Genomic DNA, 26,684 nt, shown 5'->3' on the forward strand with positions numbered 1-26,684 from the left:
TGTCCACTGTATCGTAGCCTTCACAATCTTACAGATTTCTATCAGGTCCCGCTTCAACCCTTGTTGCTCCAGAGATAATAACTCTAGTTTGTCCAACCTTGTCTTATGCACTTGTCATTGAATCCAGGCAGCATCCTGGTGAACCTCTTCTGTACCCTCTCCAAAGCCTCCATACCCTTCCTGTAACAAGGCAATCAGTATCGACCAGAACTCAATGCAATACTAACCAAAATTGTATAAAGCTGCAACATAACTTTCAGACTCTTGAAGTCAGCACCTCGACTAATGAAGGCAAGCATGCCACACACCACCTTTACCAGTTTCAGGGAGCTGTGGACTTGGATCCTAAAATCCCCCTGTTCATCAACACTGTTAATCAATACAGTACATCCCTTTACATTTGACCTCCCAAAGTGCAATAAAATGAAACAAATCCATCTCAGGATAAAATATAAGGGCAGTCAAAGGACATAGACGGCCACACCATTTTTTCACAGCTATCATTGGGCAGGAGGTACAGAAGCCCGAAGTCCCACACCACCAGGTTCAAGAACAGCTACTTCCCTTCAGCCATTTGGTTTTTAAACCAATCAGCATAACTTTAATCACTATAGTTTGGCAACACTATAACCCTTTTGATCACTTTGCACTAAGAGGACTTCAATTTTCTTGTTTTAATTATGTCCTTTCCTGAAAAAAATGTGTATAATTTATGTTTAATGTATGTTTTTCTTGTGAATGCTCTTTATATGATGTTAGGTGCCTGTGATGCTGCTGCAGTTTTTTCATTGCACCTGTGCACAGACGTACTTGTCCATACCTCTCCATTCTCTGCACACCCATGTGCCTATTGAAGGCGTTCTTAAATGCCTCCATCTTATCTGCCTCTGCTGTCACCCCTGGCAGTACACTCCAGACACCCACACTCCTAAACTCAACTTTGAGCTTGTAAAATATTTATATAAATATATTAAGAGGTGCCTCTACTACTACGCACAGTAAGAATAACCCACACTTACTAAATAAATACTGTGAAAATTTCGCAGGAAGAATAGTTCATGTCCCACTGGCTTAATCAAAGTAAAATGTCTCAACAGGAAGGTCATAAAATACATTGGTAAATGGTTAATTAGACAATAAGGTGCAAAGGCCATAAGATAGATTGGGAGGTCAAGAGTCCATCATTATTGTTCAATCATCTTATAACAGTGGGGTAGAAATTGTCCTTGAGCCTGGTGGTATGTGCTTTCAGGCTTCTGTACCTTCTGCCTGATGGGAAAGGGGAGAAGAAGAGGGAATGCCTGGGGTAGGTGGGGTCTTTGATTATGCTGGATGCTTTCTCCAGGCAGTGAGAAGTATAGAAGAGAAAGTAATGGTACTTCAGACAGACAAATCTCCAGAAACAATAATCTGCACCCCACGTTATCCAGAAAAAGAAGATTGGAGCAGGAATTATCAGGTGTTAGCTGTTCTTTAAACAACGTTCATCCAGGTTGGAATGAAAATTGTTACATAGCACTCCACCGTTTCTGAAAACTGGTCTCCACATTATAGGGAGGATATGCAAGTGCTGGAGGGGGTGCAGAAGAAAATTACCAGGACAATGCCTGGGATGGAGTGTTTCAGTTACAGAGAGAGACAGGAGATGCTGAGTCTGTTCTCTCTGGAGTGGAGGAGATTAAGAAGGGATATGATGGAGCTATATAAAATTATGAGGGGTATGAATAGGGGCCAATGCAAAGTGTCAGAAAAAAGCTGCAGAAAGTTGGAAACTCAGGCAGCTCCATCATTGGCACCAGCCTCCCCAGCATCAAGTACATATTTAAAAGGTGATGCCTTAAAAAGGCGGCATCCATCATTAAGGGCCCCCATCCACAGGACATGCCCTCTCTTCATTGCTACTATCAAGGAAGAGTTACAGGAGCCTGAAGATACACACTCAATACTTTGGTAACAGATTATTCCCATTTCATTTCAGATTTCTGAATGGAGAATGAACTCACGTACTCTGCCTCACTATTTTTCCGGCCTTTTTGCACTGTTAATTTAATTTAATATTACATAGATACTTTTACTGCAATTTATGTTTTTTTATTATGTATTGCTCTGTGCTGCTGCCATAAAACAACAAAGTTCATGACATCTGCCAGAGTTATTAAACCTGATTCTGATTCGGATCCAGAGAGTGGTGGGCCCCTGGATCACACAGCCAGAGAGAGCAGTGATAGCAAAGTCAAGGACCGCACTGAAGACAAGTACAAATGGTATGGAAGGCTATGGACCAAGTGCTGGGAGATGGGATTAATATCGATGGATGTGCACTAGTCAGTATGGACAATATGGGCCGAATGGCCTGTTTCTACACTGCCTGACTCGAAGGTTCTATGACCGCTCATCTGCCCATCTAATGTCAGCCCTGGTGCCATTAATGGAGATAGTTACTAAGGACAGTATACACAAAAGGCATGCTGTTGGCTATATTATCTAAGGAGGCTTGTCAACCGAACACTCCAACAAACTTCTCCAGATGTGCTGTTGGAAGTGCCTTGACTGGCTACATCATGGTCTGGTATGGCAATTCGAATGTGCAGCAATGCAAGAAGCTGTAGAGAGGAGTGGACTCACCCCAGTACACCATGGGCACATCCCTCCTCAACGTCGGCAGTATCTACAGGAGGTGCTGCTTTAAGAAGGCAACATCCATCATTAAAGATCCCCACCATCTGGGCAATGCCTTCTTCTCGCAGCTCACTTTGGGCAGGAGGTACACAAGCCTGAAGTCCCACTCCACCAGGTGCAGGAACTGCTACTTCTCTTAAACCATTCGGCTCCTGAACCAACTGCCTGTAAGGACTTTCTACGCCTGTGACCACGTGGGTTTCCTTCCACAGTCCAAAGACATACAGCACGGTAGGTTAATTGGTCATGGTAAATTGTCTCGTGATTAGTCTGGGATTAAATCGAGAGAATGCTGGGCGGCATGGCTTGAAGGACAGGAAGGGCCAATTCTGTGTTGTACCTCTATAAATAAATAATTACTATAGCTTGGCATGAATATTTTTATCACTCTGCATTAAAATGGACTTTTTTTGTTCTAATTCTGTATAATAGATGTTTCATCTATGATTTTCATGTGAATTTTGTGTATCTGATGCTGTATGCCATGACTGTGATATAGCTGCAAGTAAGATTTTTATTGCACCTATGTACCTCTGCACATGGCACTAAACTCCACTTTGATGCATATCTGTCTGACTCCAAAGAAAAATGCTGTTTAATAAAGCAGCCAAAAGCATCCACCTGATATGACTTAAGTTAACGCAGGAACAGCTCAGTATGAGAAATATAAACGGACTCACCATACTGTGGTAAGCTACCTGCTTCCTTTGGTGAAGGCATTATATTAAAAGAGAAACAAAACATTTTAATGTTACTTTGTGTTGCCTAATGCACTTCTCCTCTCTCACTACTAAAGATATCACTCCAGAATGGTATTGAGACTCCTGCTCAATGTATTAGCCTCCACTGAGGCAAGTGTTGGTGTGGAGTTCTCATTGGTTTGAACACTCCAACACAAGTCTAGTACTCTGTAAAGCTGTGTCTATACACTGTCTTATCACGGAAGGTACAGACTGATTAATTCACACTGACACAATTGTATTTCTAAGCTATATTGACTGTTCTGTTGTATATACTATTTATTACAAATGACTATAATTTGCACATTGCACATTCAGACGGAGACGTAATGTAAAGATTTTTACTTCTCACGTATGTGAAGGAGTTAAGAAATAAAGTCAATTCAATTCAGTACAGGCTAGGGACTATGTAAACATCATCCTCCTGCCAAACACTGTCCCATCAAACACTCAGAGAGTTGGTACAACATGGGTCAGATATTGCACAAAGCTCCCTCCACGTACACTCTCTCATCGAACACCCCCACACAACATATTACACACGTCAGGAACTGCATACAGCTCACACTGTCCCACTGAGCAGTGATAAAACACAGAGGAAAGATCATCTACACTAGAGACACTGAGAAATACAGGAGACAAACAGGCCCTTCTGCCCATTAAACCTGGGCTATCAACCATCCATTTATACTAATCACATTTTGTTCTCCACACATTCCCATCAATTCCCTTCAGATTCAATCCCTCACCTACATGCTGGGTGGTGTGGGGGGGGGGGGTCAGTTCACAATGGCCAGTTAACCCACCCACCACCCCACACGTCCTTAGGATGTGAGAGGAAACTGGAGCACAGGATGGGGAAAACCCATGGATATCGCAGGGAGACCGTGCAAATTCTACACACACACACACACACACACACACACAGGGCCTGAAAACTTCAGCCAGGATGGGAGGGAGAGGCGCAAGGTTTGCTGGAGGACAGCATGTGATAGCAAGACACAGGACGTATGTACACTGCACATACTGTAAATGAAAAATCTTTTACTTATAACCTCATAGCTCTCACTAAAATCTGATATTTTGCATTGTTAAATTGGTTTATTATTGTCACAAGTCCAAGACTTTACTTTGCATGCCGTCCATATTCACATATCATGGTCTGCAGCAGTTCAGGAAGATACCTCACTACCACCATCTCAAGGACAAGTAGAGCTAGGCAACCAAATGTTGGCTCAGCTTGTGAAGCCCACACCCATTATGCGAATAAAGCATAAACCAAGGAAACAATCTGATTACCTGAGTAATTATTCAATCTACCTTTAGAAGATCACATCAGGGAACTGGAACGTACTACTGACTTGCTTTCAGGTTAAGGAACCAGGAAACCTTTTTCTTAAGGTTACTTTAAACAAGCAGGTTACTACATGAAGACGTAGCAAGCAAAATAACTGTTCAGGCAGTGTATGAGACTGCAGATGCTGGAACCAGTACACAACATTCTTGGAGGAACTCAGCGGGTTGGGCAGCATCTGTACAGGGAAATGGACAGGCAATGTTTTGGGTTGGGATGTTTGATCTGAACCTTTCATCGGAAAAGTTGACTGTCGACTGTCGAAATTTCACTCCACAGCTGTTGTCTGATCCGTTAACATCTCTTTTCATTTCCACAAAATTTCCAAACTGGTTCCACCTGTGTTGCCAATGCAGTCTGCATAATGCCACCCCCTTGCCACTTCCTACAATAAATCTCTGCAGTCACTAGTTCCAAAGGGGTTTCTCTGACACATTTTACGATGCTGAATCGTTTGGTAACATATATTTGATTTTAGAACTTAACTCTCACAATTTACATCTTGCACCATATTCTCTGAGAATTTACCTCAGGACACTACTCTGCACAGTATGAATACCTACACAGCATTCCAATATGCTCAATAACTCCTCACAGTTTATCAATAACATTGGACCAATAATAGGGCCAGTTGGGTGAACTTGCAGAACATTATAAAGAATAAAGTGGACAATTATAGAGCAGGAAGGTTGTATCAATCATGGTCATGATTCCTTTGTTTTACAAAAAAAAACTAGCAAATTGCAGATGAAAGGGTATTAGGGTATATGTATTGTTCCACACATACGGGTAAACGTTGGTGCTGTGGTTTAAGGATGTGATGGTGGGAATATCACCAACAGAGAAAAATAAGCAGCAGTTTCTGCTCACCCCATCTGAGCCACAGAGGAGACACTGCGTGTTTTAACCGAACAACTGACTCCATTATATACGACTAGCATTGTAGATTTATTGGTGTTGGTTTATTATTGTCACATGTATCAAGATATAGTGAAAAGCTTGTTTTGCTTACTGTTCATACAGACCAAATCATTTCACAGTGCACTGAGGCAGAACAAGGTAAAACAATATCAATGAAGAATAAAGTGTAACAGCTAACAGAGAAGTGCAGTGCAGGTAAATAATAAAAGCGAGATAATAAGGAGGTAGATTGTGAAGTGAAGAATTAATCTTATTGTACTAGGGCACCATTCAATAGTTTTATAACAGTGGGGCAGAAACTGATGGTACATGCATTCAGGCTTTTGTATCTTCTGCCTGACCTGGGGGGGGGGGGGTTGGGGAGAAGTGAGAATTAGGAGAAATCAGTACGCAATTACTTTGAGATATTTACCCTGGCACTTAGCCACCAAATCTGTTCTCTATGCAATAATACCATACACTTTACCAACTATGTCCTTTGGGAACTGAGCAAGTGGAGATGGTGGTCAGGAACTATTTAATAAATAATAGAAGATGTCATTGGATATATAATAGAAATGTATACTCTGTTCAATTATCACTAGTGGTAAGCTTATCCATAATATAATATTAAATAAGCTACAAGATTTTACACATTAAATGTAAAGTATACATTGAGGATGATATGAAAATTGGTGGTAGAGTAGACAGCATAGAAGATTATCTGATATTACAAAGGGATACATTGGTAAGAGATGCTGCGTCATGAAGGACACGTCCATCATCAAAGATCCCTGCATTCTTGACCATAACATCTTCCTGCAGCTCCCACTGGGCAGGACGCACAGAAGCCTGGAGTCCCACACCACCAAGAACAGCTATTTCCCTTCAACCATTCCGTTCTTGAAGCAGCTGACACAATCCTGATCACTACCTCAGTGTAGCAACACTAGGACCACTCTGATCACTGTCTTTTTTGTTTCAATTGTGTTCTTTTTTGTAAAAATGAGTATAATTTATCTCCAATTCATACTCCGAATGCTGCTTATATAATGCTATGCACTTGAGATGCTGCTGCAAGCAAGTTTTTCATTGCATTTGTGCATACATAAGAGACATAGAGTACTACAGTACAGAAACAGGCCCTTTGGCCCATCTAGTCCTAGTCCCACCTGCCTGCACCAGCCCATAGTCCTCCAAACCCCTCTCACCCAGGTATCTATCTAAACTTCTCTAAAATGTTACAATTGACAATAATGTACAACACATGTACTTGCATGTCTGGCAATAAACTTGACTTTGGGTAGAGGGCACACATTTAAGATGAGAGGGGAAAATTTAAAGTGGATCACGGGGATAAGGTTTTCACACAGAAGGGCTGAGTATATGGAACAAGCCGTCAGAGAAAGCAACAGAAGCAGAAATAATTGCAGTGTTTAAAAGACATTTGGGCAGGCACATGGATCGGAAAGATTTAGAGGAACATGGATAAAATGTAGGAAAATGAAACTAACTCACAGAGGCATCTTGGTTGGCATGTACTGGTCAGGCTGTGGGCCTGTTTCAGTGCTAGGTCTACAATGTCAGTAATGCATCGTACCATTTATCTGTACGTGATGTGGTTTAAGGATGTCGGGAACATCTCTGACAGGATCCAACTTACAAACAACAAGCTGCAGTTTCTCCTCCCCCATCCGTGCCACAGAGGAGGCATTGTGTGGATTAGTGCATCAATAAATGCATTATAGACAGTGCATTAACATGATCAACAGATTTCATACAGGGAGATCATTGTGTGACTACTTGGAGATTTTCAGTCTGGTGTGGAGGTTCGAGACATTCTCTGAACAATAATCTGGTGTGTTTTGCCCCCACCAAGCCTTCAGGAACAGGGCAAGTCACGTCAGTGGACAAACGCTGTCAAAATGAGGATATTGTTAACATTACAGGACGTTTATGGGTGTATGCAGATCAGCTTCTTTTCCCTATATTTCACTAACCAGAACAATCAACATGAACCAAGGGTCGGATTGGGTACGGATAGAATATCTTTTGGAACACAGAATACAGTTCAGCACAGCACACAAACAGGTCTTCAGCCCATGATCGTGTACCAACTCTAGCAAATTTCTACAGATGTACGACAAGGAGCATTCTGACTGGTTGCATTACCACCTCTATGGAGGCTCCAATGCACAGAAGCACAAGAGGTTGTAGAGGGTTGTGGACTCATCCAGCTCCCTCACAGGCACAACCCTCCCCACCATCGAGGGCATCTTCAAAATGCAATGTGTCAAGAAGGCACCATCCATCATGAAGGACTTCTCCATCTGGGAAATGCCCTCTTCTCGTTACTAGCATCAGGGAGAAGGTACAGGAGCCTGACTAACCACACTAAATGTTTAGAAGCAGCTTCTTCCCCTCTACCATCAGATTCCTGAATAATCTATGAGTCCATAACACCACCCTACTACTCCTCTTTCGTACTATTTAATCTCTTGCACTGTACTGCTGTCACAAAAAACAAAGTACACAATGTAGGTCAGTGATAATAAACCTGATTCCGATTCCAATGATACCTAGTTCTTTTTGTCTGTACAATGTCCATCACTCTCCATTCTCTGCTCGACCATGTACCTTTCCTTCCACAGCACGTTCCTGGCACCCACCACTGTCACCTTAGCATTACACATTTCAATCCAGGGAAAATGATACTGGTTTGATTATGTCTCTCATCACTTCTCAAACTTCTGTCAGGTTCTTCTCAGCCCCCGTTGCTCCAGAAAAAGCACCTAAGTTTGTCCAACCTCTTGTTTCAAGAAAATAGCATTCATCACCAAAGACCCTCACCATCTGAACTCTTCTCATCACTACCATTGGGGAGGAGGTACAGGAGCCTGAAGACCCACATGCACTGATTCAGGGCAACACACAAAAATGCTGGAGGAACTCAGCAGGTCAAGCAGCTGAGGTATACACTTATAGAAAAGATATTCTTTTCCATTCTTTTTCCCCATTCTTGCCCCCCTTATCAATTCAGATATTTTCAAAAGATCTTATATTTGATGGATTAATGGGGCAAAATATGCGTTGTTCCAGAGGAGCTATTGATTTAAGCTGCCATTCTGGACGATGACATCACCGGAAACCCTTTATGCTGTAGATTTCTATTGTTACATACCCCGTGGGTACCTTGTGACTGTCTTATGAGCACGATGTAATGGTCTTGTGGAGGTCACATGATGTAATTTTCCTGCCAGTGTGAGGTCACATGATGACCTGCTCTCAACAAGGTATAAAGGAGACCCCTGGTGTGACACAGTTAGTTTCAGTTGAGTTGTCGTCTGCTTCATTAGTTACTCTGTTATGCTGCATATTTGTCTCAACGCAGTTTCATTTTAAAGAGGAGATCTACTTTCTATTGTAAGGTAAAATAGTGGTGCCGGCAGTTTCACCAATCGCTGCCAGTTTTGTTGGTGTATCTTTGATTTACCTTTACAGTAGTATTGGAGAGTGAAGACCTTATTAAAGGACGGGAACCTGAAGGATCGGAATAAAGTTGGAGTCGTTTGGCGGTTTTATAGAGGATCAAACTTATCGAGCATTCATTCAGAAGTGGTGACCTGTATCTGAGATAACTCTTGCAAGAGCAGGGAAGTTTGTGCAGTGTCCCCTCACCAGGAAAAGGTCAGTTCCTTTAAGCCATTTTATTCCTTCGTCGTGAATCCTTTAGAGAATCAGTAGTAACGTCACGTCTTCGAAGAAATCCGTTTCTAGAGAAGTCTCTCCTTATTGATTGTGTAAATCACTTGGACTTTCAAATTTACCATTTTAAGACTGGGTTCGAATTTACCACTTTAAGAACTGTTTTCACGTTTACCCTTTTAAGAACTGTTCCAGAGTTGCCATATAGCAGTTTACTTCCAGTTAAGTTAGTCGTTTGAATACTTTTCGCTATTGTTGAGCAGAGTTTAATAAATGTTTGTTTGTTTGTTTTTATTAAACCTGCCTCATTGTTGCCAATCACATGACACTATGTTCTATGTTCTAAGTACTCAATAAATCTATACTATAGTAACTATAATGGAATCAACATTTCGTCAACAAGTCGTCAACAAGTCGTCGTTAGTCCTGACAAAGGGTCTCGGCCTGAAACGTCGACTGCACCTCTTCCTAGAGATGCTGCCTGGCCTGCTGCGTTCACCAGCAAATTTTATGTGTGTTGCTTGAATTTCCAGCATCTGCAGAATTCCTGTTTTATGGCATTGGAGCTGTGATTAGCCACACAGTCATAAATGTAAAGTGAGTAGAGCAGGGGGTTAAGCACATAGCCTTGTGGTGCACTGTGCTGATGGTGATCATCTTGCCAAACTGAACTAACTGGGGTCTACCAATGAGGAAATTCAGGATCCAATTGCACAAGGTGGTATTGAGGCCAAAGTCTTGGAGCTTATTGATTAGTTTTGCAGGGATGATGGTATTCAATGCTGAGTTGTAGTTGATAAAGAGCACCCTGATGTACACATCTTTGCTGTCTAGATGTTCCGGGGTTGAGCGAAGAGCCAATGAGATGGTATCCGCTGTGGATCTGTTGCTCTGGTAGGCAAATTGGAACTGATTCAAGTCACCTCTCAGCAGGAGCCAAAATGGTTCATCACCAATCTCTCAAAACACTTCATTACTGTGGAAGTAAGTGATACTGGGTGATAATCATTGAGATAGGTTACCACGTGCTTCTTGGACACCGGTATAATTAAAACCTGCTTGAAGCACATACCACCAAGGAAAGAGGTTAAAGATCTCATTGAACACAGCAGCGAATTGATCAGCAAAGGTCTTTAGTAGCTGGCCAGGTACCCTATCCGGTCTGGATGCTTCTTGTGGGTTCACCCTTCTGAAGGCAGCCCACATGTCAGTTTCAGAGACTGAAAGCATCGCATCATCGGCGGATGTGGGTGTTCGTGATGGTTCAGGGAAATATATTTATAACGGAGATGAGAAAATGCTTTTCCCAAAAATTTGTGGAATTCTCTATCCAGATAATATATTTAAGCCACAGTCAGATTTTTTTTTAAGGGATTGAAGGGATCTGGAGAAAAGTCAGGTAGGTGGAACTGAGTCCACAAGCAGATCAGCCACGACCTTACTGAATGGTGGGGCAGGCTCAACAGGACAGATGGCCAACTTCTGCTTCTATTTCTTTATGATCTTATGTTCATTTATTTGTTGACTAGATAATCTTACTTATAGCTCAGCCCCATGGTCAACTTGATTTTGCCCTATTAGAGACATCCCCCCCGCCTTACACCGCCCAACCTGCACCTTTAATACCTTATCTTATCTCCTTCCCAGTTCTGACAAAGGGTCTTTGATCTGAAATGTTAAGTCTGGTTCTCTTCCCACAGCAGCATGTTCAGGAACAGCTACTTCCATTCAACCATCAAGGACATCTTTAAGATGCGATGCCTCAAAAAGGTGGCCTTCAGATAAACACCCTTAAGCCAGGAGGTACAAGAGCCTGAACACCCACACTCAATGCTTTAACAATAGCAGCTTTCCCTCTGCCAGCAGAGTTTTGAACAGCCCATGAACATTATCTCATTACTTGTTTTTTGCAATTGTTATTTATTTTGTAACTTATAGTAATTTTTATGTCTTGGATTGTACTGCTGCCACATAACAACAAATTTCATAACATGTCAGTGATAATAAACCTGATGCTAATTCTGTTTCTCGGTTCTTGAAACAACCTCCACAACACTAATAACAACCTCAGTGCAGCAAAATTGTGACCACAACGGTCTGATTTCATTTTAATTCTGTCCTTTCTTGTAAAAACAATGTATAATTCATGTTTAACTTATTTTTTTTCTTGAGAATATTGTATTTTTGGTGCTGTGTGTCTGGGGTGCTGTGCATCTGACAAAAAAATTGACTTCACCTTTTGAGTGTTTCTGACATATTCAGCTTTTATTGCAAGAAGTAGGGTGGAAATGTGACTTGGATATAGGACCCAACTGGTAATATGGATGTGTGTGACAACCTGGGCTGGCAGAGACTTGAAGTTTGAAAACGAAGGGAAACCAGAACTGAACCCCATCCATTCTGAGGAGTGGTTGATTGTGCAAAGTGCCAGCATTTCGAACACATAACAGTACAGAACATGAATAGGCCCTTTGATATATTATATTGTGCTGAACTAATTAAACTAGCGATTAAATGCTTAAGTAAACTAATTCCTTCCACCTACACAATGTCCATATCCCTCCATTTCCTGTACATTCACATGCCTACTTAGAAGCTCTTTATACACCCTTATCGTATTTCAGAATCAGAATCAGGTATCAGCTTCAATATCACTGGCACATGTTGCGAAATTTGTTAACTTTATGGCAGCAGTACAATGAAATACATGATAGATAAATATAGGGAAATATACTGAGTTACATTATTTATATATAAATAAAGGCATTTAAATAGTTAAAATAAGTAATGATGTAGTGTTCATAGGTTCAATGTCCGTTTAAAAATCGGATGACAGAGGGGAAGAAGCTGTTCCTGAATTGCTGAGTGTGTGCCTTTAGGCTTTTGTACCTCCTTCCGACAGTAACAGTGTCCTGGGTGATGGGGATCCTTAATGATGGATGACACCTTCCTAAGGCACCACTCATTGAAGATGTCTTGGATACTATAGAGGCTAGTACCCATGATGGAGCTGACTTCAATCTTGTGCAGTAGCCCCCACCCCCACATACCAGACGGTATTTTCTACCATCACCACCTCTGGCAGCATATTCCTGATACCCACTGCTCTGTTTAAAAAATACTCATCCTGCACATCTCCTTTGAACTTACTTCCACTCACTTTAAATGCCTACCCTCTAGTTTTAGACATTTCAACACTGGGAAAAAGATACCAGCTATCCACCCTATCTATGTCTCTGGTAAAATATTTTAAATTTCAATCAGCTCTCTCCTCAAGAGAAAACAAGCTTGTTCAACTTCTCCTTATAGCATATGTCCTCTAATCCAGGCAGCGTTCTGTGATCCCTGTCTCTAAACCTTGAACATCCTTCCTGTAAAGGGGTAATCAGAAATGAACGTAGTACTCTAGATTCAAAGTACATTTACTATCAAAGTACATTTGCAGGATAAAACTCTGAGATCTTCTTTCACCACACACAGCAACAAAACAAAGAAAACCATGACACTTTAATCAGCAAGAAATGGAGTTGATAATGGGCTCGCGGCCATCTCTAAGCTTCTTGGCCCCTAGGCTGCTCTCCTCCTGAAGCTTTCTTGCAGACAGCAAAGCACCAGATTGCTCAATTGGCTTGAAAACACACCATCAAACTGTTGATCATAGGCCCCAACAGATAGGGCCTAACCAGAGTTTTATGAAGTTGCAACATAATCTCCTGACTCTTGAATTTGACATCTCAACTAACAAAGGCAAGTGAGCCATACCCCTCTCTTTCAATTCTTTACATACTTTCTGTTTGTATGTGCTCTTTGTAATTACAAGATTGAATAAAACTAAAGCATATTAGTGGCATAGCTCAAATACAAGTGTGAATTTGTTTGGTTTACTCATACTTTGAACCAGTGTAGAATGTGGTCAGCCCAGTGGCTCACCAAGTAGAGCTATTTCCTTCCAGCTCCAGAGTCCAAGGATCCATCCTGACTGACTGTGTGTGTGTGTGTACGTACATATAGGTGAGAGAGTAGAGAGTGGAGTGCGTTTGTATGTGTGTGTGTACATGTATATGTGTATGTGTATATGTGAGAGAGTAGAGAGTGGAGTGTGTGTGTGTATGTGTATGTGTATATATATATATATATATATATATATATATATGTGACAGAGTAGAGAGTGGAGTGTATGTGTATATATATATGTGAGAGAGTAGAGAGTGGAGTGTGTGTGTGTATGTATATATATATGTGACAGAGTAGAGAGTGGAGTGCGTTTGTGTGTGTGTGTGTGTGTGTGTGTGTATATATGTGTGTGTGTGTATATATATATATATATATATATGAGTAGCGAGTGGAGTGTGTGTGTGTGTGGTTTGTGCATGCTCTTAGTAAATGTGTGAAAGGAGGTAAAGGAATTGTTGATTGGGTAATCGATGGCTGCCATGCACTAGTAGACCAAAAGGCCTGTTTCCCTGCTGTATCAAGGTTTATCCCTGTTTCCACGTAACTGCTCCATGATTCTGTGAGAACAGGTGCAGACAAATGTATTCAACTTACCCAATCTGGTTTCATGCCTCCTGTAATTCTCTCCGAATGATACCAGGCCGATTGAGATAGTTTGGAGAAAGGGGCGGATGGAAGGGGTAAACTGTAACGAAGGAGAGGTGAAAGATCAGATATTAAATTCTTCAAGATGTCCGGTTAAGAAGGTAAATGCCAAGTTTGCCTTTAATAGTCAAGGCAATGAGTTCAAGAGTCTGGAATTTATGCTGCAGTTTTACAAAACTCTGGTTAGGCTGCAACTAGAATACTGCATTCAGTTCTGGTTGTCCTTTACAGGAAGGCTTTGGAGGGTGCAGAAGCGGTTCGCCAGGATGCTAAGTTTGAGGGTTAGGCAAACTTGGGTTGTTTTCTCTGGAGCAGTGGAGGCTGAGGGGGCAACCTGACAAGAGGTCCATAAGGTAATGAGAGGCATTAAACAGAGTAGACAGCTGCTATTTTCTCCTAGAAGTCAAAATATCTAATATTAAGATTTCAGGTGAGAAGGGCTAAGCTCAAAGGAGACATGCTGGGCAAGTTTCTAAGTTACACAGAGTGGTGGGTGCCTGAAATATGGAGGAGTTTAAGAGGTTCTTAGGTAGACATAAGAATGCAAAGGAAATGGAAGAATACAGACCTGTGTAGGCAGAAGGGATTAATTTACTTAGGTTTAATTACTAATTTAATTAGTTCAGCACAGCATCATGGGCTGAAGAAACTGTTCCTGTGATATAATGCTGTTCACTGGTCCTGTGACCACTGGTACCAGGCACACAATCTCTTAAGAGTATTGATAATGGCTGGGGTCACCCATCTGGTAAAGACACTGTCCAGAAGAAGGCAAACCACTTCTGTAGAAAAATTTGCCAAAGACCATGATCGCCCATGTCATGACACGGCATATGACGAACAAACAAACTGTTGTTCTATGTTCTATGTTCACAGGACAGCTTGGAGGAATCGTGACAATAAGAATGGTCAGGAACACAACAGACACTGTTGCTATCCTGAGAGAACGCACAATTAAAGGAATTTGAGAGGAGTGAGAGGGGAGGTCCCCATCAATGGAGGCAGTATAATTGACAACTAAACACAAGTAGCACTCTTACGTGGGATTTTGCTATGTAAAGAAAGACCCAAGACTTGAATCACCTACAAACATACAATCACAGGGCAGGATCAAAACAGAACAAAACAATACAGATGCCAGAAATCTGAAACAAAAATCAGGAAGATGGCAGAAAACACTCAGAAGGTCAGGTAGCAAATAGAGGCAGAAAGAGAGTTTAAAGAGTTCACAGCAGTAGAAACAGGAAATGCTGCAAGGGCTCAGCAGACAAAGAAAAGGGTGTGGGAGGGAGAGAACAAGTTGGGGTTCAGAGGTGGAGAAGGTGGGAGAGGGATGGCTATGTCAATGTATTACACACACAAAATATTGGAGGAGCTCAGCAGATCATACAGCATCTGTGGAGAGAAATAAACAGATAATGATTTGGGCTGAGATTCTTTATCAGTGCTGTAATGGAAGGGGGAAAAAGCCAGAATAAGAAGGTGAGTGGGGGGGGGGAGTGATAGGTGACACTAGGTGAAGGGATAGGTGGGTGGAGGGAGAAGCTGGAAGGTGAAACATGGAAAAGGTAAAGGGCAGAAGAAGAATGAATCTGATACGAGAGGATAGTGGACAAAGTGAAGGAGGAGGTGAAGTGAAGAGGGAGGTGATGGGCAGGTGAGAAGAAGAGGAAAGAGGGGAGCCAGAACAGGAAATGGAAAAAGAGTGAAGGGGGAGGAGACTGAAAATACCAGACGTTAGAAAACTCAATACTCATGCTGTCAGTTTGGAGGCTACTCAGGTGGAATAGGAAGTGTTATTCACCCAACCTGAGTGTGGCCTTATCGGGCAGTAGAGGGGGCCACAGACTGACATGTTGTAATGGGAATGGGAAGTAGAATTAAAATGGGTGCCTTTTGTGGCAGGCAGAGTAAAGTTGTGCTTGATGAAGTGATTCCCCCAATCTTCATCAGATCTCACTGACATAGAGGAGGATCAGATACACTAGACAAACCCAACAGATTTGCAGGTGAGCTGGGGCAGATACAGGTATATTATGTCTATTTAGTCAGTCAGTGTAATCTGTCAGAAATGGTGAGGCGGAGAGGCACGCCCAGCAGGCTCCACAATATGAAATGAGTAGAGTCATGGTCTGGTACGGCAATTCAAATGCACAGGAAAGCAAGAAGCTGCAGGGAGTAATGGACTCAGCCTAATACATTATGGACACATCTGTCCCCACCATCACTAATATCTACAAGAGGTACTGTCTCAAGAGGGCATCTTCTACCATCAAAGATTCCCAACATATAAGCCCTGCCATCTTCACATAGCTACCATCGGACAGGATATACAGAAGCCTAAAGTTCCCTCCTACTTTAAGAGGACCACTATCACCCCAACGAAAAACAAGATAACGTGCCTTAATGACTACCACCAGTGGCTCAGACATCCACCGTCATGAAGTGCTTTAAGAGTATGTTCATGGCATACATCAACTCCAGTCTCCCATGCAACCTTCAGCAACTGCAGTGAAGCATGTCAATGGTGGACATCATCTCCATGGCTCTACATTCATTCCTGGAGCTTGAGAATAATAAAGACAGCTACGTCAGAGTCCTATTTATAGATTACAGCTCCATCTTCAATTCTATAGCTCCAAGCAAGCTCTTCTCCAAACTCCCAGATCTGGGACCCAACACAACCCTTTTTCAACTGTATCCTTGACTTCCTGACAAACAGACCACAATCAGCAAGGCTAGGCAGCAACACAACACCTCCGCCACAATTATTCTCAGCACTGGTTCTCCACAAGGCTATGTTCTCACGCTCCCACTGAACTCTCATGACTGTGTATCCAGATTCTTCTCTAACTCCATCTGCAAGCCTGCAGATGACAACACTGTGCTAGGCTGAATCTCAATTAATGACATGACAGAAAACAGGAAGGAAACAGAAAACCTGGGTCTAGGCAACCACCTTTTCCTCATTGTCATCATAACAAAACAGCTGGTTATTGAGTTCAGGAAGATGTGTGTAAAACACACTTCTGTCTATATCCATGCCACTGAGATGGGGGTGGTTGAGAGCTTCAAGCTCCTAGGTGTAAACATCACCAATAGCTTGTCCTTGACCAACTTGTAGACATCATGACCAAGAAAACACAGAAAATGCCTCTGCTTTCATTAAAGAAATTCAGCTTGCACTCACCAATCTTTATATATGTACCATAGAAAGCGTCCTATCTGGACGCATCCTGGTTTGGCACGGCAACTGCTTATGACCACAAGAAATGGCAGAGAGTTGTGGACACAACTTGGCACATTATGGAAACTAGCCTCCCCTCCATGGACTCTGGCTACACTTCTTGCTGCCTTGGCAGAAAATGTAATCAATGATCCCTCCTACCCCAGCTACCTCCCCGTCCCATCAGGCAGAAGATACAAAAGCCTGAAAGTACATCCCACCAGGTTTAAAGACATTTTCTATCCCACTCTTATAAAATTATTGGACGTACCTCTTGTCTTATAATAACATCGATTCTTAACTTCATTATGGTCTAACTAACTACATTTTGTTATTGTTTTAACTTGTGCTATGTTGATTTGTATGGATGGCATGCAGAACAGTTTTTCACCATATGTCAGAACTGTACATGTGCCAATATTAAACCAATACAACCTTCACCAGTCACTCATTTTCATTTAACTTCTCATGCAGATGTTTCTTGAATGTTACATCCTGAGGACTGTACTAGAACACAGAATAGGAGAGTGCAGAACAGGAACAGCTCTTCAGCCTACAATGTCTGTACTGATCATGATGCTAATCCCAACTGCCTGAAAATGGTCTATATTCTTCTGGAGATGAAATAGTTTAAGAATAAAGATAAGGTCTATAAACATCATGCATGGGCCCTTGAGTATAAATTGAAGGTCACCCTAATCACATGCTTAATGAATTTAGTTGGGAAGATACAGAGGAATCAGACAGCAAGAGAGTTAAAACAATGAGGCATAGCCTTGAATTCAGAACCAGGTCACTTGGCAGGGATGTCAGACTATTCAATGCCTCAAGCTTCCTTTGCCTTACAAGAAGATCATGGCTGATCCATCTCTCCTGTCCACTTTCCCAGTCTCTCCTCATAACTAGCGATTCCCATATTGATTAAAAATCTAACTCAGCTTTGAGGTATTCTGCTCTGCTCTGGACCAATGTAACCTGCAGAGAGTGGTAATCACAGCCCAGTCCATCATAGGGTAAATCCAGCCCATGTTCACGGTACATTACTTCAGGAAGATTAGTGCTGTTGTAGAGAATTCCTACCACACTGGGCATTCCCTTTTCTCCTTTATAACTTCTGGGAGCAGATACAGGAGCTTCAAACCTAGACAACCAGTCTCAAGAATGTCTTCTTTCCCAGTGCTACCAGACTCCAGAATCAGTCACCTCTCTCACATCTCCTTCCCAGTGGTGTTGCTGCATTCTCGGACTCTTAACTCTATCTCTGTTGTTCTGAGATTGTCACTTCCATAATTCCATTTGCACTGCTTCAGACAATTTTCGACCCATTCCGCTGTTGAGCTTGTTGTTGTATTTATTTATTTCGTGACACAGCAGAAAGTTTGCCTTTCCAACTCTTCGAGGCATGCCACATCAGCAACCCCTGACAAAACCAATTAACACCCCCTAAGCTCATCAAGACACAATTTACAATTGCTAATTAATCCACCCAGTATGTCTTTGGACTGTGGAAGGAAACTGGAGGAGCTGAAGAAAACCCAAGCGTTCCACGGGCAGAACGTGCAGAGACTCCTTACAGAACGGTGCCAGAATTGAACTCTGAACTCTGGAACATCCCGAGCTGTAACAGCATAGTGCTGACTGCTACTGGCACCCACAGTGGTGTCATGGTTATTTATTTATTTATGGTATTAACAATATTTATTGTTGTATTTATTATCATGTGCAATATTTACTCTGTGAGTTTCACATGAGAGAGGAATTTCAGTGCACTGTGGCGTACGTGACGATAATCTAACCTAATCTGATCTAATCTTCTTGCCTTTCTGAAGCATGGAAATCCTTAGATGGGGGAAATTCTTCATTACAGTCACAGCCATAAACAGAAGCCCTCTTACTCTGAGACAATTGCGTCTGGTAACAGGCTCTCCGACAAGGGGAAACTTCCTCCTGGAACTTACAATGTCAAGTTCGATGAGTTGTACATTCTTCAGACGGGCTATCAGTAGGGATTCAACCATAAGGAAAGTAAAACATTTTTACTTTCTCAGGGGGTTAAGAAGGATGCTTGTCACACATACAGGTATACAGTTAGAAGTATCCTGACTGGTTGCATCACAGTCTGGCACAACAATTCGAATGCGCTGGAATGTAAGAAGCTGCAGAGTTGTGGACTCAGCCCAGTACAACCTGGGCACATCCCTTCCTGCCATTGGTAGCATCTGCAGAAAGCAACACCCATCATCAAAGACTGCAACAGTCTGGGTCATGCATTCTACTTGCAGCTACCATCAGGCAGAAAAGTCCCACACTACTATGTTCAGGAACAGCTACTTCCCTTCCACCATTTGGTTCTTGAACCAGCCAGCACAACCCTAATCACTGCCTCAGTATAGCAAAACTACCATTCATAGCTCATGTTCCAACCCGATCAGTACTCTTAAAATTCATCACCTCATGTTTATTAACATTTATGCCATTGGTTAATTGGAACAGCCGCTTATTTAAAGAACAAAAACTAATTAAGAAAATAGGTGGGATTCCCTTTGTTTATTTGCGACACTATGCTGCTTAATTGGGACAAGCGATTGTTACCGAACAGTTTCTAACTAGTGTCAGTCGGTGCACTGTTAGCACCAGACAAGCGACTGTTACTGAACAGTTTCTAACTAGTGTCAGTCAGTGCACTGTGTAGCTGTTAGACACAATGGAGTGAACAGTTTTCATTAGTTGCGTGCACTTGTGTTATGTTGTCCGTATCGGCCGTCAGACGCCAATTCAAAAAACAGTGATTTTTGATGATTTTGATATTTTTTATTTTGACGTCAGTATGAAGAGAGTGAAGGCAGTCCATTATCTGCACTACGTGTGTGCACTGATATTGTTCATTTACAGTCAATCAAAAGAACACTACATAGTCGATAACTATTAAGCTCACTCGTGCCTTGTACAGAGGAGTAAGATCTCCCTACTTTTATATCCTAGTCACCTTGAGATAAGACTCAACATTCTATTTGCCTTCCTGATTACCTGCTGTCCTGTATACAGTAAAACTCTGATAATCAGGTCTCCAGTTATTTAGAAATCCTATTGGTTTGGGATCTGGCTCACAATGTCTGTTTCACATGTTCCTTTCATGCTCACTATGACCCATTTCCTTCTCCTATTAGATTGATTGGACCTTAATTTCTACAACCCCTTTAAAATCAATGGGGTACTGATTCTGCTCCTTTCAAAATCACCAAGACCCTTACCCACTCCCTTTAAACTCACCAGGCCCTATTTCCTACTCACTTTAAACTCACTGGGACCCTGTTTCCATAAGACAATAACACCATAAGAGATATGAGCAGAATTGGCCCAAGGAGTCTGCATTCCATCATGTCTGGGGTGTAGGGACCAGAGGGGTTTACAGAGATGGGGAAGGGTGTTGTGGTTAGAGGGCTTTATGGAGGGAGGAGTATAGGAACTGGAGAGGGTCACAGAGTGGATTCAAGGGAGGAGTGTAGGGAATAGTAAGGTGCATAGAGGGTTAGAGAGGGAGCGGAAGGTTGTAGGGGTTGGATAGTGTCAGAGATGGGGAGGGGCGCAGAGGGCAGAAAGGGTTACAGAGACAGGGAAGAGTGTTGGGGCTGGAGGAGTCACGGAGATGGTGAGGGATGTAGAGACCAGGAAGGAGTTTTAGAGACATATGGGGGCATTGGCGCAAGGGTGGGGGTGGTTTACAAAAATGGGAAGGGGCATAGGATTCCGCAGAATTGGCTTGACACTGAGGGGAAGGAACACTGACCTGGAAGCCCAAGCATCGGCCGTAGAAGCAGCCCTTGTGCATGGAGTTGGACTCACGGAGGAACTCCTCAGACAGGCCCCTTTCCTCATCAGAGAAAAGGTTGCCCTGCCTGCTTTCGGTAAGCAGCTTCTGGGCGAAGTAGAGCAGGGCGCGCAGCTGCCTCAGTGCTGAGCTGTAGGCCTCGATCTCCATCAGGTTGTGGCTTGTACGGAAGAAAATGCTGCGGCGGTTGGCAGCGATGTAGCGGGCCTTGTGGACGATGTGCAGGACGCAGGCCCGAACCACCTTCATCAGGCTGCGGTACCCATTGGCGGGCGTTTGCTCGTCGAAGTCAAAGGCAGCGAGGGATCCCGCAAAGGCAAGCATCAGTGGCTGCAGCCCATGTGTGTCCTCCTGGATCTGGCTGAAGGCAGAAATGAAGCGACGAGAGGCCTCCGAAGGGTTCTCCTGGAAGAAGTGGACATTGTCCTCAATGACAGACTGCAGCAGCAGGAACATGGTCCTTGTATCCATGGAGGAGGTGTGCATGAGTGACCCTGGAGGATCAGATTCAATGGATTAGTTTAGTTGGGCATTTCATTACTGACAGTTATAAACACAAAAGATTCTGTTAGTTCTGTACAGCATTTAGTTAGTTCAACATGTGCTGTCACGTTCGAAGGGCTTGTACCTGTGCTGAACTGTTCTGTGCACTGCATTCCAGTGACGGTGGGAAAAAAAGCTGCAGATGGTGGAATTTGATGGGAGAAGGAGGTGGAGCAGGAAACCAAATAGGGAGGTGTGGAGGAACAGTAACAGGAGGGGTCCCAGTGGGATAGGTCTGAAGGTAATGGGCAAATGAAGTGCAGGGAGGAGAGGAAAGAAACAGGATGATGGGGGCTGGGCTGTGGGTGTAGGAAGAATTAACTTTGTCAGGAGGAGAGAAAAGAGATGGGGGGGGGGGGTCGCAGGGAGCCAGTAGTTACCTGAAACTGGTGAATATGATGTTCATGCTATGGTGCTTTACCAAAGTCAAAGTCAAGTTCCTGTATGTACAGGTGCAATGAAAAACCTACTTGCAGCATCATCACAGGCACACAGAATCAAAGACATAACATTCACAAGAAAAACATAAATTAAACATGCAGTATATTATATGCACCTTTAATAAGAAAGAAGACAATTAGAACATGAACAGGCTATTGTAATACAAATCATAGACACAAGGGGTTCCAGCAGGTTAGGCAGCATCTATGGAAGTCAGCATTTTGGAATGATACTGTTCATGAGGTTGCTGGTGAAGGGTCCCAGCCCAAAACATTGATTGTTTATTCCCTTCCACAGATGTTGCTTGACTTACTGAGTTCCTCCAGCATTTTGTGTGGGTGGCCAAGGTGTTGCTAAAATGACATACTGATCAGGGTTGAGCTGGTTGATTCAAGAACTGAATAGTTGAAGGGAAGTAGCTGTCCCTGAACCGGGTGATGTGGGATTTCAGACTTCTGTACCTCCTACCTGATGGTAGAGAAAATGGGCAAGACCCAGATGGTGGGGATCTTTGCTGATGGATGTTGCCTTCTAGATACTAAATACCTCCTGTAGATACTACCAAGGGTAGGGAGGGATGTGACCGTGATGCATCGGCTGAATCCACTACTCTCTGCAGCTTCTTACGTTTCTGTGCATTCAAATTGCCACATCAGACCAGTCAGAATACTTTCAACAGGACATTTGTAGAAGTTTGTTGGAATGTTTAGGGACAAGCCAAACTCCCCAACCTTCTATAGACACTGGCAGACTCTCATGTGGGTGATGATAACAAGGGGAAAAGAACTGTCCAATTACAATGGTGCTTGGCTAGACAGATATAACCAGGTTGTTATCAGGAATAGATATGGAACGCAACAATGTTCTTGTTTCCCTATCTGAGAAACTCAAAACAAACACCGTTCTTGGTTCCCAGATATCTCCATCACCTTCTCTGCTACTCTCACAAAATTTGGACCAGCATTTGAATTGCCGTTTTCCCAGGATGGAAGAGTCAAATATTTTGCAAAGTAGTTTACTTATAGTAAAAAAAAAATCAGAATAAACACTTCATAAGATACAAGAACAGAATTCTACCATTCTGCCCATTGAGTCTGCTCAACCATTCAAACGTGGGTGAAGTCCATTCTCCCACCTTGTCCCTTTAATCCTTAACCTCTTAACCATTCTTGGTTTCCAAGTAATGCAGAAAGATTCCTCATATAAAGTAAACTATTTTACAACCAGTTATTTCTCTGTTTTGTTTAGTTAATTGCAATTGAATGACACATCGGACATATTCAAATAGCCCGATCAAGGCAGCTGCTTTTTTTAAGTTCAGCTTTACAATCAATTAAACATTTTTGGAACAGAACTATTCTTCACTATGGAGGAAAATATGGTGAGTTAAAGCAAGGGAGATGAGGTTGAGTACAGGGCTACGGTAGAAAACTTTGTCACATGGTATGAGCAGAATTATCTGCAGCTTAATGTGAAAAAGACTAAGGAGCTGGTGGTAGACCTGAGGAGAGCTAAGGTACCGGTGACCCCTGTTTCCATCCAGGGGGTCAGTGTGGACATGGTGGAGGATTACAAATACCTGGGGATACGAATTGACAATAAACTGGACTGGTCTAAGAACACTAAGGCTGTCTACAAGAAGGGTCAGAGCTGTCTCCATTTCCTGAGGAGACTGAGGTCCTTTAACATCTGCCGGACGATGCTGAGGATGTTCTACGAGTCTGTGGTGGCCAGTGCGATCATGTTTGCTGTTGTGTGCTGGGGCAGCAGGCTGAGGGTAGCAGACACCAACAGAATCAACAAACTCATTCCTAGGGCCAGTGATGTTGTGGGGATGGAACTGGACTCTCTGACGGTGGTGTCTGAAAAGAGGATGCTGTCTAAGTTGCATGCCATCTTGGTCAATGTCTCCCATCCACTACATAATGCACTGGGTGGGCACAGGAATACATTCAGCCAGAGACTCATTCCTCCGAGGTGCAGCGCAGAGCGTCATAGGAAGTCATTCCTGCCTGTGGCATCAAACTTTACAACTCCTCCCTTGGAGGGTCAGACACCCTGAGCCAATAGGCTGGTCCTGGACTTATTTCATAATTTACTAGCATAATCTACATATTAATATTTAACTATTCATGGTTCTATTACTATTTATTATTTATGGTGCAACTGTAACGAAAACCAATTTCCCCTGGGCTCAATAAAGTATGACTATGACTATAATAGAGAAAGGGTTAAAATTGGCTTTTTGGTTTGCAGATTAGTTTGTTGTAGATATGGCCTTGGCTTTCAGTAGAGATGACTTTTAGAATAAATACTTGCAGTTTTTTATCTTGTAAGAATTAGACTCAAGGATATGAGCAAACTGGTTGTTAATACAAAGTTGTACACAGCACTGAATTTTTAATTTTTGGCTGTTGCTATGGGTATAGTTTATCACAAGAGAACTGCAGGTGAACCTAGCTTATCTTTTCTAATTCACAAGGTTAATCAAACAGCCTTTGCTTTTGCTATTATTTTGTACATGCATAAAGGGAGCTATGCTCTCTGTATTATTTGGAGTTCGAAAGCCACTGTTAGAGATTCCACTCCCCATGATATCATGAATAAAGCTCTCTTTACTTCAAAGTGCGTCTCTAGTTTACTTACGATCAACTTTAATCGAATTTCCTTAGCAAATTAATTTCCCTAACATTCACATAAAGTTCTTTACAATAAGTTACTTCTTTGTCTTATTTAGTTAATGGCAGCCAGATGAAGCATGGACAATGTCTTTATTCCTTGGAGTGTTGGAAGTGGAGATACAGGTGTCCCCTGCTTTTCCAACGTTCGCTTTACGAAACCTCACTGTTATGAAAGACCTACATTAGTACCCTGTTTTCGCTTTCAGAAGATGTTTTCACTGTTACGAAAAAAAATCAGCACATGATAAAAGGCAGCACGTGCCCCGAGCAGCCGCTCTCCCCCGGATTCTCGCCAGCATTGCTTAAACACGAGCCTGTGAGCAGTCGTGTGCAAGTTGAGTTCTAAGGTATCGGAAAAGCCTGAAAGAGCTCGTAAGGGTGTTACACTTAGCGTAAAACTAGACATAATTAAGCGTTTTGATCGTGGTGAACGAAGTAAGGACAACGTGAGTTTGGCTTGTGGAAGCTGACGAACATGATGTTGAAGAGGTTTTGGCATCCCATGACCAAGAACTGACAGATGAAGAGCTGATGCAATTGGAAGAAAAAAGGATAACAATCGAAACCGAATGAAAGGGTACCACTTTAATTTTGAAAGGGTACGTCAGTTTAGGAGATATTTGCAGGATTGTTTGAGTCCTTACAAAGAACTGTATTATAGAAAAATGTGTGAGGCTCAGCAGTCAAGCAAGCCTTCCACATCAGCCACAGCAGACGACGAACCTCGACCTTCGACATCGAGGCGGGCAGAGATAGTAGAAGATGAGCTGCATGCTCTACTGGAAACAGATGATGACGAGATGCACCCCAGTGTCCCACCACCCCAACCCCCAGGCTACGGACAGATACCGATTCGCGGAGAATGCAACGGTAGCCGGGAGGCACACAGCTCATCTTTAAGAAAAAAGCCGAAATAAACATGCTAATTAATTAGGTGCCGCCAACACGTAATTGTCGGCCCAGATCAGAGACGACGCAATCGGAAATCGGCACTGATCTGGGCTGACAATTACGTGTCCGGCGGCACCTAATTAATTAGCTTGTTTATTTTGGCTTTTATCTTAAAGATGTGCTGTGTGCCTCCCGGCTACAGCTGCATTCCTGCATGCTTCATTGGTAATGTATTGGTCGGCGGCCTGGAGGGCGGGGGCCACTGCACCATCCCAACCTGCGACGACTCAGTCTAACACACCATCATCAGTGTGCAAGGCAAGCTATCTTCCCGATTCCCGAGATACTACACTGTACATACATTATTTCTACTTTATATTGGCTGTGTATTTTTATGTGTTATTTGGTATGATTTGGCAGCTTCATAGCTTAAAGGTTACTGGAGAGAGTGTTCTTGCCAACAGCGCTTGCGTGAGATTTTCCGCCGAGAGTGCTTGCGTGAGATTTTCGCTATGGAGAACAGTTCAGTAATGATTGTGGAAAAGTATTTCTACTTTATATAGGCTGTGTATTTATCATATCATTCCTGCTTTTACTATATGTTACTGCTATTTTAGGTTTTATGTGTTATTTGGCATGATTTGGTAGGTTATTTTTGGGTCTGCGAACGCTCACAAAATTTCCCCATATAAATAAATGGTAATTGCTTCTTCGTTTTACGACATTTCAGCTTACGAACCGTTTCATAGGAACGCTCTACCTTTGGACGGTGAGGGAAACCTGTACACCATACAGAGATATACAAAATCATGAGAAGTGTACTTAGGGTGAATGCACACAGTTATTTTGTCAGGGAAAGGGAATTAAAAACTAGAGGGCATAGGTTTAAGGTGAGAAGGCAAAATTTAAAAGAAGGAACTTTTTGCCACACTGTTGGTGATGGGTATATGGAATGGCCAGCAAGAGGAAATCGTACAGATGAGTACAAATATAATGCTTAAAAGATACTTAGTAGAGATATGGATGGAAACGTGGAGATATAGACCAAAGACAGGCAAATGGGACTAGCTCAGGCAACTTGGTTGGCATGCACGAT

The 26,684-nt window shown here is 42.6% G+C and overlaps 1 protein-coding gene across 2 annotated transcripts in view; it reads right to left on the reverse strand.

Moving 5' to 3' along the window:
- lipeb (lipase, hormone-sensitive b) overlaps window positions 1-26,684 on the reverse strand; it is an 88,591-nt gene that overhangs the window by 47,169 nt on the left and 14,738 nt on the right. For both annotated transcript variants that reach the window (XM_063056722.1, XM_063056720.1), the window contains exons 2-3: window positions 20,991-21,526; window positions 13,927-14,017 (exon numbers count right to left, since the gene is read on the reverse strand). In XM_063056722.1, coding sequence (XP_062912792.1) covers window positions 13,927-14,017; window positions 20,991-21,526 — 627 coding nt within the window. The remainder of the gene's footprint in view (window positions 1-13,926; window positions 14,018-20,990; window positions 21,527-26,684) is intronic.

The sequence above is a fragment of the Mobula hypostoma genome, chromosome 8, assembly GCF_963921235.1.
Source record: "Mobula hypostoma chromosome 8, sMobHyp1.1, whole genome shotgun sequence".
NCBI lineage: Eukaryota > Metazoa > Chordata > Chondrichthyes > Myliobatiformes > Myliobatidae > Mobula > Mobula hypostoma.